The 18115-nt window shown below is 37.5% G+C and overlaps 1 protein-coding gene across 7 annotated transcripts in view; it reads left to right on the forward strand.

Moving 5' to 3' along the window:
• The first annotated feature begins 4100 nt into the window (after window positions 1-4100).
• The window catches only part of pdm3 (POU-domain protein pdm3), a 63285-nt gene continuing 49270 nt past the window's right edge, over window positions 4101-18115 (forward strand). For 4 of the 7 annotated variants that reach the window (XM_028319537.1, XM_028319540.1, XM_028319541.1 and 1 more), the window contains exons 1-5: window positions 4103-4413; window positions 8556-8685; window positions 11284-11469; window positions 14464-14604; window positions 14732-15230. In XM_028319537.1, coding sequence (XP_028175338.1) covers window positions 4399-4413; window positions 8556-8685; window positions 11284-11469; window positions 14464-14604; window positions 14732-15230 — 971 coding nt within the window. In that variant the 5' untranslated portion in view covers window positions 4103-4398. Of the gene's footprint in view, window positions 4414-8555; window positions 8686-11283; window positions 11470-11723; window positions 11824-14463; window positions 14605-14731; window positions 15231-18115 lie in introns of those variants that run through there. The other 3 variants (XM_028319538.1, XM_028319542.1, XM_028319544.1) reach the window with 3 other exon arrangements.

An 18115-nucleotide genomic window follows, 5' to 3' on the forward strand; every position in this document is an offset into this window, starting at 1 on the left:
GCTGTTATTTCACGATTTAAAATCGGTTCTCAACCCGTTAATGACGCGAGTACAAGTGCAGATCGGCGGCTCCGTTCGGCCGCGGACCAATCTATTTAATAACCCCCGCCGGTGACACCCCACCCGGCGGCCATCGCCAATTTTCACCCCCTCGGCACCCCGTTCGGGCCCCTAGCACCCGCTCGAAAAAAATCCGGAGCGTTTTAAAATTAATGAGTAAAAATCTACACACACAGATGTGAGGACAATGGCGCGCGTGTGCGGGCCGGCCGATAATGACCGCGCGGTGACGTCGCGTCGCACGGTGGGCCNCCGTGCGTCGTGGCGCGTGGTCGCGACGCATCGCGCCGTGTCGCGTCGCGGCCTTTCCATTAGATCCGAACTATCCGAGGAAAAAATCGAGCACAAATTGAAAATTCGTCCGCTCGCGCTAATTCGGAGCGGAGCGGCACGGCGCGGAGCGGCGCAGTTAGATAACATTTGTAGAGCGGGCGAGGGGTGTCACCCCTACGCAATGCCGTTTTTATTTTGGCCGGCCCTTGCCCCCTTACCCCCTTCGCTCGTCCAACTTCATCTGAATAATTACTGATTTTTTTCCGTGTACCGCTGATTATTCCGAATGTTACTTGTTGATTATATTTTTTTATTTCGTTCATTAGCCCGCCGGTGTGGCTGTGCTGATGTGGCTATAACGTTTTATATGAAAAATAAATTCACTGTGGCAAACAGTAGTAGCGCAAATTTTGCTTTTTCTACACTAATATTATAAAGAGGAAAACTTTGTTTGTTTGTTTGTTTGTTTGTTTGTTTGTTTGTTTGTTTTGTTACCAGTGATAACTTATGGCTCGGAAACGTGGCCTCTCACTATAGGCCTTATACAGAAGCTCAGTTGCACAGCGTGCTATGGAGAGGGCTATGCTTGGTGTTTCTTTGCGAGATCGAATCAGAAAGGAGGAGATCCGTAAACGAACCAAAGTCGCTGACATAGCCCAACGGATTAGCAAGCTGAAGTGGCAATGGGCAGGGCACATAGTATGCAGAACTGATGGCCGATGGGACAGAATGGTTCTGGAATGGAGGCCGCGTACCTTAAAACGTAGCGTGGGACTTCCACCTACATGGTGGACCGACGACATCGTAAAGGTAGCAGGGAAGCGCTGGACGCAGGCCGCTTCCAATCGATCAACATGGAAAGCATTGGGGGAGGCCTATGTTCAGCAGTGGACGTCCTATGGCTGAAATGGTGGTGGTGGTGGTGGTACATATACTGAAAATGTATCATTAGAAATCAACTACGGGGGCTAAGGAGATAAAAGGAGGGTTGGAAGTTTATATTATGAAAGTCCTATGTGTTTAAAGTAAGAGAGTTGAAATTTAAAATGTATGCGCTATAGATGCTAAGAGCGGATTTTACGAAACTCCACCCCTAATGGAGTAAAACGAGGTCCACACGTACGAAGTCGTGGGCGGCCGCTAGTATAAAATATAACTCTAAACATTGGATTCTCTCCAAAGCGCTTTTTTGATCACCAATTTGTCACGAGTGGATATTTCCAAAATGTAATTTCCAATGTCGTGGATTCTTTCATTTATAAGAAACAACAATACAGGAAACTGAAACTATAAACTATTAACTTAAAGGCCGGCAACGCACCTGTAACGCCCCTGGGTCTGCGGGTGTCTATGGGCGACGGTAATCACTTACCATCAGGTGATCCGTTTGCTCGTTTGCCTCCTATCACATAAAAAAAAAAAACTTTAGTAATAAAACTGACTTTGGGTTTCCGTTCTTCCCATACAAGTAAGGAGATAATCACAAGACATTTACCATAATTCTCCAATGACGCATGACTAACACGTACATGAACCTCGGACTTTTTAGCGCACTTCTAAACAACTATGAACGATTAAACATTTTTCCGCGTCATAAAATATGTATAATTATATTTTATGTTCTGTAATTTTACTGACTGACCGTTTCTTATGCATATGTTTTGGTAGAGTTAAGCATTATCACGTTCGATGAGGTAGTAATTAAAATTCGATGTAACTAAGTATTAAAGTATTTATTACATTGAAAACCGCGCGCGGCAGCCCTACAAAAGTTCCGAAATCAGTTGCCGCTTCGAATTAGTCTCAATTCAAAACAAAATCGGATAAGTGTAACGTTTTAAAAATTCAGCAAATAGTAATTGTGCATTAGCACCGGAGTGACTGAAGTGACAAAACAATGTGCAAGCAGATGTTGAGTGCATAATTGAAAACCACTATCGAGCTAGGACTAGCATAGACGCACTGGCTGGTTTTTTGCGTTTATTTTTTTCTTTATTTCATTTCACGATGCAGTTGGTAACAATTTTAATGATTTTGTTGCCTAATTGGTAGTCTGATCCATTAACATGAGCTTTTTAAAATAAGAACTCCCAAATTGTCATTGCAATCCGCGAGAGACAAGAAGAAAAAATAATCATATTATTTTTCTTTTTCTAATCACGTTCTGTGACTGCCAGGATTTCAGAATCGTAATAAGGGATATATTTGTGCCACCTAACTTTAAGCGTAACTACGACAACCGGTGCTTTTTGTATGAATTTTGACAGATTGTTGACATTTGTTAAATTAAGATGGTGCAACCCAGCCTGAAAGTACCTAATCATGATGTAGGATAGTATTTCAGTATTTCTTATTGTAACTAAAACAAATCAGTCTACAAATATACCTACAAACTCTAGTCTCTACAGCCTGACATGATCACTAAAACTTTTGGTAAGCAAATTATACCAAAGATATTTTAAGCTCTCGCACTTTTTATCTGCTATTGTCTATGCCGATCTTTTTATTCTGTGGTGCAGCCCGCAAAGAATTCACGCGGTTTGCGTAAACTTTTTAAAAAGCTATGTTTTCAGATCAATTACTATTTTTATCTATCAAGGGAAATTCTTAATTAGAAACAATAATAGTAGATCTATTTTATGATGATTAAATGTAATAATATCTCGATTTCAAAGAAAACGAGTTGTTTATTATTATTGAATAAGCAGTCTTTACGATTTTAAAGATAAATAGCTTATGTAGGTACATAGTTTTGTTTCTCTGTTGATGTTTTATTTAATCAAAGAATTAAAATGGTATTTGTTAAATTAAAAACAATAAGGTTATATTACCACTCTCTGCAGTAAAAAATCTTAAAATACTTACTATCTGCATTAGAGAATAAATCTGAAATAGACTCAACATAAAAATGTTTTGTAGAGTTATTATTGCAAATAAGTATTGACTGAGTGAAGTACCTAGAAACTATTTATACAAACGAAAATTGTTCTCCAAAAATTAGTCACTTGTATCGTCTTCGTAACTTATCAGCTTTTCAGGTTTTTACCCTCGTACTGCTCTCGTACTCTACTTCAAATCGTTCTCTATTCAAAGTGCATCAAGGTACAAATTAGCCGCCAAATCTTTGCTCAACTTTCCTTAAGGGTCAGCTAAACATACGAAATTTTCCCAATAACTTTTATGAACAAGTTATAGCCTTAAAATTATTAAAACTGACGGGACGGGGGTGTTTGACAGAATTAAATGAACTTAGTTTTTCATTACGCCTTTGAAATAAAAAGAAAGAAACAATGACTTTATTAGTTCTTTCGTGTTTCCTAATGCCTATTTTTCTAATATCAGGTAGAAACTAATTTATTTTCATATCACTCCAAGCCGAAAACAATAAATTGATAAGTATAATTAATAATGACTTATTTACTGTCGCTGTTTAATTATTATAATATCCAAACAAATCTTAGCGATCCAACTAATTGACATTAAAATATGCAACATCAAAACAGAAACAAAAAGTGTTCGGGGAAACGTCGGACGGCAATTAATTAGCACCTAATTACTAGCGCAAATGAAAACAGGCGAAACTTTAATTATGCTTATTCGACAAGTGACAAGTCGGGCCGATGGCGATCGCTTTAGCAAGGATTTCGGGGCGCCTCCCACCGCCCGGTGGGGCCGCATTTTTTCAACCACCACCAAAGGGGTTGATTTTTTAAACTGATGACGCGCTTCCATTCCGCGCTCTGCAACTTTGGTGCGCGGCTGTGTGTGGGCCGGGCCGACGCCGCTGATAATAAAAAAAAACTTTAAAAAATAACGCTCTGTCGATAGTGCGCGCGTTCCGTTTTGGCGGCAATATCTACTCTATGGTTTAGTTTCGCCCGACAAAGTTTTCGTTATGTTAGATTGTGCTGTATAACTCGATTCAGTAATACTGAAAAGTTTTCAAGTTTCGCAAAGTTGACGCGTGGTTTTTTTATTACAATTTTTTTAGTGTTGACTGATAATGTGGATAGATAAGTGAAAAGTGGTTTTGAAGAGACATAAAAATCAAAAGAAGTGAAGAGAATGACATTGTCCTTTGTAAGTACTACCTACCCTATAAGAATAATAATTTTAATTAATAAATCATTAGTGCCGGTTTTTAAATGTGTTAATGTGTTCAATAAAAATTTTGAAATCTCAGTTTCACAATTATCATAGTTAATAATTTCGGCGACGCCCGAAAAAATAACTAATCACTACATAATATTTTTAATGAAATAATTTAATTGCAATCAGTTAATTTGACCCTCATTTAAAATATCCGCAATATTTCAATTAACACTTATTGAAAAGTAAACCTTTATTAGAAATCTAACATTAAATTGAGTAATTATGTAGGTCGGTAAAATAATCATTTTAATTAATTTCAAAACAAAAAATATCAGTTATTATAATGGGTAATACTAAAATTATTTTCTTAATATTTATGAAATATTTAACAATCAGAATCTAATGTTTTCAAACTACATTGGTACTCGGATAGACAGGGAACCACTAGCGCCATCTCTTATTAGTCTCTAACACTAACGTAGTCGAACTCTACATTTTCTAGAGTTTGATATCGTAAACTTTTCCCTTTAATTAAATTAATCATTATTTCCTGAAATAATAAAATATCTAATTTGATATAGCTATCTGAATTATGAAAGTAAATGTTTGCTTTTATAAGAATGTAGGTGTATTACTTGTAAGTATAACTATTTAAATAAAGTTTATTAGGCAATAATATTATATATACTTAATATTAAAACAAATTTTGTGATTAAATAAAAACAATACTAGGAAATTTATTTAATTACCTAACATCCGATTTAATTAGCTACGAGTTAATATTTACAATGTAATAAATAAAATACTTACCGAAAAGTACGCTGTCCTTGAAATATTATCATTCATTTTAATTTTCATATTTTACCGAACCTAGTTTCATAATTCGCAAAGGTGACTGCAGTTAAATTTATTTAAAATATTACAACTCACTAAAGAAAAGTTTATTGCGAACCTATAACCAAGTCTAAAATTCAATTTTTAAGTTACCTGAAATTCAGCTGTCCATTTATTTTCAGACTCGCACTCTAAAATTGACGTTTATAATCCATTTTCAATAGAATCGAGCTTATAACTGGTCTTAATATTGAAAATTACATCGAACCCATAAGCATCACTCAAATAACCAAGCTTTAACCATATTATTATCAGAATAAGAGCGTTAATATCTATCAAAATTAAAGTATCAAATTTACATTACTTCAATTGGCACGGCTTATACCTTGCATCTTGAGCGTCCCAAGGGAGCGTTTCAATCAACACCTAGTATACGATTACTGATGGGCAGCCTAACTCTAATTAAAGGAAAACTGACGCCTGTCCGTGCCTGACGTATCATTGTGTCTTCTATAGTGAGGAGAAGAGAATCCGATGTCTTGAATCTTCAGAATAGTCAGGGAATCGGATACATTTCGCTTTGAACGGATTAATTTGGCGTGTCTCCGATTTGGAAGGAACAAGATCGTATTAGATTAGAATTGTAAAACTCTGCTTTTACTATTTTAGTTAAACTTTGCGGGAATTGTTGCCTATTTGAGAAAAAGATACAATTAACAATGACAGAAACCTGGAATCAAAAAAGCAAAAAAGTTTTAATTTTCTATCATTAACTTTTTCTGTTATTTACCTATCCTCTTTGATTTTTTATTTATAATTTACTCTAACTAACTAACCCTTGCTGATAATTATTATACCTAGCATTGTGTAACCGTACAAAATCGAATTAATGATTCCGGAGGTATCCAATCAAAAAATAAAACGACATCCTTTGAAAAAGCTGCTCACTGCACAAACACATCATAATAATTATAAACACATCTAAATTCCCTTAAAAATATCAAAGATACCGTAACAAGAGTCGCATTACAAGCAAATCCAGGTACATGTCTAGTTGAAAGTACTCAGTTATTGACGCCCAACCCAGTCTACTTAGCATAATTCAACCCAGCTTAATTATAAAATTAACCGGCCAAGGAGTTTCCTTCCACTTAACGCGGTAATCAAAAGCAAAGTAATCTGACCTTCTTGATACCTTTACGCGATATTTGCTTATTAACTTAATTACTTTATTTTCAATTTGCACTAAAAATGAGGAATTAAAATGCAATAAATCGATTTTTACGAACGCTTCCTGATTATATTTTTTGCCATTGTTCGTGATTTTTATGTCACAACAAAACTATAAACGGTTAATATTATGCAAATGTTTCGCCAATTATGTTGTGTCTAAATATAATTATGCAGAAATCAATGCAAATAAAGTCGTGTGCATTCAACACGTAATTCTAGAACCGTTTATTAACACCTTTGTTGTTTACGAACAGGTTTTAATAAACTTTTAATAATTATTCCTTAAAACAAATATCACGGAAACAGTGTCTGATAAAATAAATTTTATTGTTTTATTTATATCAATTATGTCATAATTCATAATTTCAGCTTTTGATTTTATTTCTGTTATTAACTAAGTCCCAAAATTAAGCAGCAGCGGATACTTATAGAGACAGGCCAGAATGATGACTAAAAACTATTTTATTTCAGTAAGTATATTTTATAGACTTAAACGCCAAATGTTCTAATAAATGACAAATATAATAAATACAAATTCTTTATATTAAAAATAAATTAAAAAAATATAATAATTAACTTAGACTACAATAATAAATGAATGTGTTAGAAATGTATGATTTAATAACATCAAATATCTGATACCCATCCGATGACAAGAAATATTTTTGCGCTGAGTTTTTAACAACTAGAATAAATAGTAAATCATCAATCAGTTAAAATGTCAATTACTTGTTTGATTTCTAACTAGTATTGATTTTAATTAAAACTATTCTATCTGAATTGTCTGAAAAATATTTTCTTTTTTCATTCAACTTCCATGAAAAGCCGATTGTACCTTGTTCTTAGAATTGCATACAACAGCTTTGGAGATGTATGAAATTTTATTACAAAAATTCTGGGCATTATTGTATCCATAGGCACCTACTCTAAAAATATCTTTTAGAGTACCACCTACCTACCTATCGGAATTATACCATCTCTAACTGCCCGTTATTCTTTATCTTAAATCACTGCAGAAGAACCTTAATACTCAAATGAAGGAATTAACTTCAGATTCTTTTAGCTATGGCCCGTGTTAAAATATGACTTTTACAAAATGCTTAAAAAGCTTAGGCTTATACTTACTGTAAGCTTTGCAACAGGACTTAAAAACTAAAACATGAATAATTAGGGAACTTATAGATTGCCCTGAAAAGTATTCTGTGCAAGAGGTTGAATACGTGTCCGGGTAAATCAAGCTTAAATTCAATTTAAAACTGTTTGCGATGGACATAATTCAATATTTTTACATTATGGAGATCTCATATAAGAGCATTATTTATAGCGGAATCACATTTTTTTTATTTTGCATCATGTACACTTTCAGCATTATAAATAGACCTGTAGGTACGATGTTATACACTTAACCAGTTATCTGCTGCTATTTGAGTATTTATGAAGATAATAATATACTCATATAGCAGCTGATGAAGATCAGTGAGGAACTGAAGATGAAGGATCAATGCTCTGTTAGCCTATTTTACACCTTAAATATTCAGCCTGTACGAAAGAAGAATTTTTATACATATCACCTTAGCTAGGCGTGGATACGTTAAGACAATACCAAATTTACTACCTGCAAATCGTGCAATCCACCTCTACAGGACTCTATCTACTCTGTTTTATATTAGAGTCCTCGCAGACGTCATACTTTTTGTCGGCCGATACTTTGGTAGGCGTACTGATCAACAGATCAGTATGAAAAATTAAGAAATACGCTCATTACACTGATTTAAATTCCTCATGCAAATTACAAGCCGACAGTGATTGGCCGATAAAAAGTCTGTAGTTTGAGGGGGTTCTTAAAAAGAGTTTGTTTACTAAGCCCATTTGGATAGCCCATTAGGCTATAAATAGGCTATATAACCTCACCCTACAGTCAATAGGAACGGAGCAGTAAAGAAAAATGTTCCAAAAACGGGAAATATTTAAAACTATTTTCAAGTGTATGAACTCGCGGGTACAGCTATTCTAGCAATAATTTTTTAAGTTTATTTTCCCCAATAACATTCAGTTTTCTCCAGCAGGCGGAGTCTGACCGGGAGAGCGGCGCGAGCTCGCCGGAAGGCGGCGCCCGCGCGCAAATGGCCGAGCCGCGGTCACCATCGCCGCGCGCGCGCACGCCGCAGCACCAGCAGCATATGAATGGCTCCAGTGAGTTCGTACTACACGTTTACTACCTTTTTTAGGCTAAGAATTCAAATGATTCAAAGGATAGGACGCAAATAGCCTAGATTTAAAGCTGCGGTCTAGGTCTAAGTACCTAAGAGAAAAGTCGGCGTCATAGATGCGCGCGCGCACGCCGCAGCACCAGCAGCATATGAATGGCTCCAGTGAGTTCTTACTACACGTTTACTACCTTTCTTAGACTAAGAATTCAAAGGATTAGGACGCAAATAGCCTAGATTTAAAGCTGCGGTCTAGGTCTAAGTACCTAAGAGAAAAGTCGGCGTCATAGATGCGCGCGCGCACGCCGCAGCACCAGCAGCATATGAATGGCTCCAGTGAGTTCGTACTACACGTTTACTACCTTTTTTAAATTAAGAATAGGATGCTAGTAACCTATATTTAAAGAGTAAATGAGCCGCGGTCTAGGCTAAATAAAATTATGAGATATAGCGAAGCAACGTCGAAACCGCGTGCACGCCTCAACACCTGTAGCATAATGAATGGCTCTAGTGAGTTCGTACTACACGTTTACTACCTTTCTTAGACTAAGATAGACTTGAAGTCCAATCTCCTAGTTTAACATAAAGTTATACTAAGATTAGGACGCCATTTATCTAGATTTAAAGACTAATATGAGCCGCGGTCACCATCGCCGCGCGCGCGCACGCCGCAGCACCAGCAGCATATGAATGGCTCCAGTGAGTTCGTACTACACGTTTACTACCTTTCTTAGACTAAGATAGACTTGAACTCCAGTCTCATAGTTTAAAATAAAGTTATACTAAGATTAAAGACTAATAAGAGCCGTGGTCGCCATCGCCGCGCGCGCGCACGCCGCAGCACCAGCAGCATATGAATGGCTCCAATGAGTTCGTTTAATACCTTTCTTAGACTAAGATAGACTTGAACTCCAATTTCATAGTTTAAAATAAAATTATGCTTAGATTAGGATGCAATTTGTCTAGAATAAAGAATGTTAATAGCCGCGGTCACCATCGCAGCGCGCGCGCACGCCGCAGCACCAGCAGCATATGAATGGCTCCAGTGAGTTCGTACTACACGTTTACTACCTTTCTTAGACTAAAATTAGGACGTAAATAGCCTAGATCAGTGTTATAAGTAAAATAGTCCTTCACAATCTACAACAACTGACAGAAATCACCTCTAGGTCTTAATACTTATGAGATATGTCGGCGTCATAGCGAGTGCGCACGCCGCAGCACCAGCAGCATATGAATGGCTCCAGTGAGTTCGTACTACACGTTTACTACCTTCCTTAGGCTAAGAATTTAAAAGATTAGGACGCAAATAGTCTAGATTAGACTTTGATTAGATTAGATTGTACGACTAAAATGAGCCGCGGTCTAGGTCTAAGTAGCTAAGAGATAAAGTCGGCGTCATAGGTGCGCGCGCGCACGCCGCAGCACCAGCAGCATATGAATGGCTCCAGTGAGTTCGTACTACACGTTTACTACCTTTTTTAAATTAAGAATAGGATGCTAGTAACCTATATTTAAAGAGTAAATGAGCCGCGGTCTAGGCTAAATAAAATTATGAGATATAGCGGCGTCGAAACCGCGCGCACGCCTCAACACCAGTAGCATATGAATGGCTCCAGTGAGTTCGTACTACACGTTTACTACCTTTCTTAGACTAAAATTAGGACGTAAATAGCCTAGATCAGTGTTATAAGTAAAATAGTCCTTCACAATCTACAACAACTGACAGAAATCACCTCTAGGTCTTAATACTTATGAGATATGTCGGCGTCATAGCATGTGCGCACGCCGCAGCACCAGCAGCATATGAATGGCTCCAGTGAGTTCGTACTACACGTTTACTACCTTCCTTAGGCTAAGAATTTAAAAGACTAGGACGCAAATAGTCTAGATTAGACTTTGATTAGATTAGATTGTAAGACTAAAATGAGCCGCGGTCTAGGTCTAAGTAGCTAAGAGATAAAGTCGGCGTCATAGGTGCGCGCGCGCACGCCGCAGCACCAGCAGCAAATGAATGGCTCCAGTGAGTTCGTACTACACGTTTACTACCTTTTTAGGCTAAGATTGGGACTAGAATAGCCTACACTCAAAGACTGATATAGGTTGAAGTCATAGTTAGTAGTCCCTTTGCAATTTACAACTAACGTTCCTATGAGAGATAAATTTTGCTTCTAGGGACTATTATCACACGAGCCGCAAGAGTTCGGGGCTAAGATAATAAAATGTTAATAATCTTTCCATTCTCCTAAGGGGCAAAACGCAAACTCAATTCCAAATAAAAAAAAAAAAAGCTTTCAGTTCCCTTTGCCTCAGATGTAAGCCTTGCATGTGAGACGATCGTTTGTAAACATATTCTACGTTATAAGGGCTTGATCCAGTTACTGAAACATTATTGTTAGTTTCATAGTAAAAGTATTGTAAGTCTAGTAACACGTTGACTGTGTTTAATTAAACAAAGACCTTTAAAATTTCAAAAAGGAACATCTCAGAAAAAAGTAAGCCAGATAGGTCATTTCCACAACCCATCGCAGTCACCGTGTTAATTCATTCGTGCTAAATAACCCAATCCCGCTTTCTTCCGCAGTGGCGTCGATGTTCCAAAACCTGCAGAACCTCGCTAACATGCAGCAGAACATGCCGATGTCGCAGCAGCTGCAGCAGCAGATGTCTCAGCAGATGTCCCAGCTGGCCGCCAATCTGCAAGGCTTGACGTCGATGCCTTCGAACCCGGTCATCAACTCGCCACTCAACCTTAGCGTCAGCGCGCCGGGTAAGACGGAATTTGTGTTTTATCTTTGGGTTTGGGGGAACAGCATGCAGCAGAACATGCTGATTTATCAGCAGCTGCAGCAGATGTCCCAGCTGGCCGCTAATCTGCAAGGCTTGACGTTGATGCCTTCGAACCCGGTCATCAACTCGCCGCTCAACCTTAGCGTCAGCGCACCGGGTAAGACGGAATTTGTGTTTTATCTTTGGGTTTGGGGGAACAGCATGCAGCAGAACATGCTGATTTATCAGCAGCTGCAGCAGATGTCCCAGCTAGCTGCTAATCTGTAAGGCTTGACGTCGATGCCTTCGAACCCGGTCATCAACTCGCCGCTCAACCTTAGCGTCAGCGCACCGGGTATGACGGAATTTGTGTTTTCTTTGGGTTTGGGGGAACAGCATGCAGCAGAACATGCCGATGTCGCAACAGCTGCAGAAGCAGATGTCTCAGTCTGCAAGGCTTGACGTCGATGCCTTCCAACCTGGTCATCAACTCGCCGCTCAACCTTAGCGTCAGTGCGCCGGGTAAGACGGAATTTGTGTTTTATCTTTGGGTTTGGTGGAAGAGCTAAATAGAATGCAGCAGAACATGGCGGTGTCACAGCAGCTGCAGCAGATGTCCCAGCTGGCCGATAACCTGCAAGGCTGGACGTCGATGCCTTCCAACGCGGTTATCAACTCGCCACTCAACGTAAGAGAATTCTAATTTTAGAGTAGAGACCACTTCTTCAAGAACATAGTGTAGGATTCTAGCCTTTAGCTGTAATGGATCGACGCCTTCGAGAAGATAACTGGCAGTGGTTGGATGAAAAAAGCGGGAGTACTCCTTAACTCTTTTTAGTCAAGCTATCAGTTCTGGCTACACAGAAGCTGTACAGTTCCATGCCCTTTGGTTAAATGTCGAACCCGAAAAGACTCCAAAAAACTGACAATCTACTCATTCTACCACAAGACATTGAATTCAGATAAAATTCAATCTTCTTCTTAATTTGCCACTTAAAAGACTGACGTACAATAACTTTCACTTTGTCCTCAAGTTGTCTTCAACTTCTACCTTAAAAACAAATCTGTCATCATAATGCACTCTTTATCACAATACGGACATTATCATAGCAATTGTAGACAATTATTATCAATGCATAGTTAAATTGTATTTAGAGTAAGGACATTCTATGTCGCTCTCTCTAGTGAAGTATGATCTTTATTCAAAACAAAAACCTGGATGTTTATCAAAGCCTTTCACAAGATTATGTATCTCCCTCGACTACACTTTTACTAATAATAATATAATTTACTTATTCCCACAACAACACCTTTCGAAATCATGACACGGTCTTAAAATTCCCTTCTGGGATTTGCTACCGAATATTTTATTAAACTTCACCAAATAAAGTTCAACTTCAAGAACCGTAATATTATCTTAATCAAATCATCAATTTGCAGCTCGATCCAAGTCCAGGCCAGTCCAAGGGCCAGGGCCCTTGTTCGGAACAGTGAACATCAAAATTATTTTCCAGTAAAAGTACTCTGAAATATCTTTATAATGTTAACTGTCCGTTGACACAAATTTATAAAAAATACAACAAGTAGAAGATAAATACTTAGTAGTAAACAGTTGTCTCTGAGGCAATGGTTTCTTACATTATTACAACTGAAAAGACCTTTTACCTACCTGAAAAATCTCTCTAAATCAACCAAAAATGTATTTAATAAACTGTCGATAAATCAATTAAACAAAACGCCGCAAATAGACTAGTTTTTACTCACATCTGATTAGTTGCATTGCATACAGTTATTCCATTAACTACCTTTTTTGGTTGCCTTCAATCAGAATGTCCGGCCAATCGGTAAAACTGCAACTGAATCATTTACAAATCAAAATATTTTCACCGAACTGTCGGCAACAAAGCACTTCTAATATCCCGATATCTATTTTAGCAAATGCAAATTGTGACTATGAAAAACCATCAGCGGATTCAATTTTTAAACGTTCAACTTTTGCATTCCATTAAATTATTTTCAGCACATTACCATTTCAAATAGTAGGTAACCCCGGAGCCTCTAATTAGACCGAATTAGACAGATTGGGATAATCAGAAAGACACGGTTCGCGCATTAAAACTCTTAACTTGGAATCACGTGATCCGTAATTAGGTGATTACCGAAACCAATCGATTTAATGAATTCAAGATAGCGGCCCCACTGCCCGCCCATTAAAGCTATGCCGTAATGGACGAAAAAACCTATTTAAATAATGAGTATAATTACATATTTTTTCACGAACGCACGGATATTACGACTGTTGCGGTATCATTAAGAGTTTTATTGTCTTAATAGAGCTAATTATACATTTTTTTCGGCTCTTAATTGATGCGGCGTAGGAAAGAGCATTATTACAAAATGTGAAATGTCATGGTTTAAATGAATACGTTATGTTAATGTTGAGTTTAACGGGCTTGTAAGGCATGCAGATAGTAATGTTTTAGATCTTCGTTCGGCCGTTTTGTTCGCGGTAAATTAGTCTTGCTCGGGTGCCGATGGATTTTGTGTAATTTTCTATCTTTGCTTTGTCCGAATGCGCCGTATAGACGCCGGCACGTAATTACAATATAATTTTATTGTTTAATTACCTAAGTAGAAAGTTGAATGTATTGTGCGGTTGTTTCGACGATTTGTTAACAAACACCATGACTGATGAGACAAAGCAATTTTATTTTGTCTTACCCATTATTTTTAACATGTTTATGTACCAAGTCTGATGTTTATTATATAAAATGATACTTTGTTGCTCGGGCTTCTTAACGATCGCAACGATTACCGATTTTATCGTGATTACGTAATTGTATTATCGTCAGAATTAATTTCAGAGGTGCCGAAACTTTTATGTGGGTACTTATGATTTACGGCGCTCCGCGTTAAATTTTTCTTAGTTTTAAAACTGTTTCTAATTACAGAAGGAATTTTAGAATCGTCGCTGATGAAGTTTTGTTTGTTTTAGGTATGGGGTCACCGAACCCTGTAGGCAACAGCAACATGTTGCCTCCAGCTATGCCGTCCCCAATGCCTCAGCTCATCCTCGCGTCCGGCCAGCTGGTTCAAGGGATCCAGGGTGCCCAGCTTCTCATACCAACATCACAAGGTAAAATGCATCACAAGGCAAATCTCCTGATCTTAAATTTGCAGACCCATGAGAAACTTGACGCATTCCAAAGATCACCCAGTTTCTCATCTTCGGACAAAAAATAACAAGAACCGTTTGCCCACAGGCATCGCGACGCAAACCATCTTAACGATACCAGTCAACCACGTGAACTCCAACGACCAGATGGTGAACTTGGCACTGAACAACGGGCAAGTGGTATCGACGTCTTTGGCCAACTTGCAAGCGATGGCGCAGCCCCATCAACTCTTGAACTCCAATCCGCAGCAGCCGTCCAATATTCGGCCGAACATGCTGAATCCGACGCTATCGAACGCCTTGCTGAACCCAGGCCTGTCCAACTTCTTGTCCAACGGCGCGACCAACGCCCAAGAGTTGCTCCAAGCTTTGCAACAGCAGCAGCAGCAGCCGCAAGGCAATCACAACCTTTTGCAGACGGTGCAACAGAATAATATGCCTCAGCAGATGCAAGGCAGGCGATCGTCCTCGCCCAGGCCTGAAAGACACTATAAAGAAAGAGAGAACTTTGAGAGGTTTGCGGGAGGTTCGAGAGAAAGGAACGAGAGGGACAACTCTGGTGCGGTGGCGATGAACAACATAAATAGGTAAGTCATAGTTAATAGTATTCTTCCTTGTTTAATTTTGTAGTTATCATTCTTCATGATATATGTAGATGGTGAAGTAGAAGTAAATACATAATTACATATAATTACGACTTATATCGAGTGAGTAAATAGAAGAATTAGAGAGCTCGCGTTATTAAAATTACTTCTTTATTATCATAATAAAGTTGGTGCGATAGAAAGATACGGTACCTAATGACCATTCATCGTTCGAAATGCAGTAAATTACCGCACACCACCTTCTGGCCGCACACATAGATTTTTTCATAGTGCCGTAACTATTTGCTATATTGTCTAAGTGCCCACCAATTGGGTCGTCGCTAAAATAACCGACTCCGACCCTTATGGCTTTGGTGGTTAGGGCTCCATCGGTCGCAGATAAGGTTAGCCGAGCGTGGGTGCAATGACAAGTGTTGGGTGTAATTATGTGACAATGAGTGTAATTACTCGTTCGCCGCGCATGTGTGCGTTTGTGCAAGTTTTGTGTGCACCGACGAGTTTTGTATGTGAATGTGTATGTTGTGAATTAGTAATCAACGGTTGTCAGAATGCCCATGTAGGGAGCATTGCAATAATTGCGTTTTAAGGTACGGCGTGTTGTGGCCTCAATTGTTTTGTTCTCGCGTCTTCTAATTAAGCCTGGTCTGGCCTAGATTACCAGATTTTCTTGCTTACGTGCCATGGCATAGTTTACAGTGCAAACGGCGACTTAAGTGCATATGGTCAGTATTAATAAAGGTTGAGGTGTTCTCGTGTACATTTTTAGGGTACCGTAACATAAATGACCCTTTAAAATCCGTGAATTGAATGAACGTTATCAAAGATTCTAGATGCTAACAGAAAAATTGTAGTGAAAGACACAAATACTTCAACAACTTTTCGTTTTTCTCTATTGACAAAAATAATATTTATTCATTTTGAACTTACGTAACGACAACTTCGATTGTATTTTTGTACACTTGATCAGAAATTAACAATACAAATCTAAAAGTGTTACGCCAATTCAATTTTCAAGGCTATCAATCGAATCAATATAGCTAAAGAAAATCAATCTTTCTAGCTTTCTATTTCTACATACAATATTATTAAGTACGCACGAAAAGTATTCTTGATATTGACTTAAAAACCCTTTGCACTCACGTGCAACTCGCACTTGACCATTTTTTTTACGCGGTTGACTAGGTTGAAGGGTACCTCTGTACTTTTTTGCGTAAAAAACTTTAATTTATTTAATTTAATTAATGAAGTACACGCCAAAATTATTATGCTCACATTAATTGGTTATAATATAAACAACCATCACATTCATGCTTAATTAGACACGTCCGTAATGAGTCGTGACTACGAAACATAGAAACTTAAAATAAAAATACTTAAGGACATGAAATGGTTAATTGAAAACACATGCTTTAATTAAGTTATGATATTTGCATTTCGGAATTTCTGTTTTATGGTGCTGATTATAATCTTGAAATAAATTTGCGGCGCATAATGTAGGAAAGAGGATAATTTTTGGTGTATCTTGTCGAATTAAGTTCTCTTGTTGCGGTTTAAATTTTCATTTTTAAATAGGTATTTCCTTGGGTTAAACGTGCTCGCTAAAACCAATGATTGGGTTTTCCTAAAACATAATCAAGGATAATAATATCTGACACTGCGCTATACATAACGTTTGAGCTTCCGAATACAATAAGCAACAGTCAGTTGCAGGTTCGAATCCTGTGTGGGACAGTTTATGCTATTTTTTTTTCTAGAATCACGACAGCCGTATTTTTTTTATTTTAAAATTTGAAAAGAATAGTCTTAAGTTCGTCCGCATCCGCGCTACATAGTGATAAAAAGAGCCTCATCTATTTTGTTTAATAAATTTTATTACAATAATATAATTATGTACTTATTTATCTTTTTGCTCCACTAAATATACTAAATACATGACTCTATAATAAAGTAATCTACTTTCTTTGTCCTTTTAAATGTCCATGCTTTCGCATCGTCCACATGGGCCCACAAAAAGCAGGTTAATTAACGGTATGACTAATGTTTTGCATTCATCATGCAAGAACAATATTATCATTTTTAATTCATTAGCAATAAAAACTAGATGCTATCGGGTAGTGACACAGTGTAGGTCGGCGTCAGTAGGGCGTTTCAGCGGTGCATAAACAAAACAAAGTTGATACAAAGTAACTCAATTTTACTGAACTCACACGATGTACGCAGTCTCAATGAACTCTACAGTGACACAATTTGTGACATTTTCAAAAGCATCTCCAAAGTTTTTATGAAACTTGAAAGGTTTAGTCAAGTCTACAAATTTAATAACTTACGTCATTTCTTCCCTTCGTTACCATTGGATATAAGTACCTAGTTTAGTTAGCTGAAAAACGTATACAACAGAAGGAAGTAAAAAAATCAGTACTAACAAAAATTACTTTCTTTACATTATTTCATCTTTCGTTTGTTGATAATATTGTTACAAATTAAGCAACAGAAACATTTTTTTTTTCAATAGAAAATTCCAATAATTTTTACTGAAACTTAAAGTTTTGTATACCTAAATGCGTCTACTTTGTGAACAGTCAAATTATAAATACATTGTGTAATATGATATGATGACATGGTCATGCATAACTGACCTTTCTGTGTTTTGTTTTACTGTAACAATATCCAGGGCTTATTACACAGGCTAGTAATTATGTAAAGAAAAGTGATGACATTCGTGTGGGGGCTTTATTGTTTCATTAATGAGCTGCTATGCCATTCCAACGAGCATGCATCGGTTAGAAGTGTAATAGACACTATTATAATTGACATTAAAAACTTTTACGAGTTTATCAATCATGATTGTGATTGCTAGATACCGTTTA

This window comes from Ostrinia furnacalis, unplaced genomic scaffold (genome assembly GCF_004193835.3).
Source record: "Ostrinia furnacalis isolate ACB-3 unplaced genomic scaffold, ASM419383v2 OfSCF7245, whole genome shotgun sequence".
Lineage (NCBI taxonomy): Eukaryota > Metazoa > Arthropoda > Insecta > Lepidoptera > Crambidae > Ostrinia > Ostrinia furnacalis.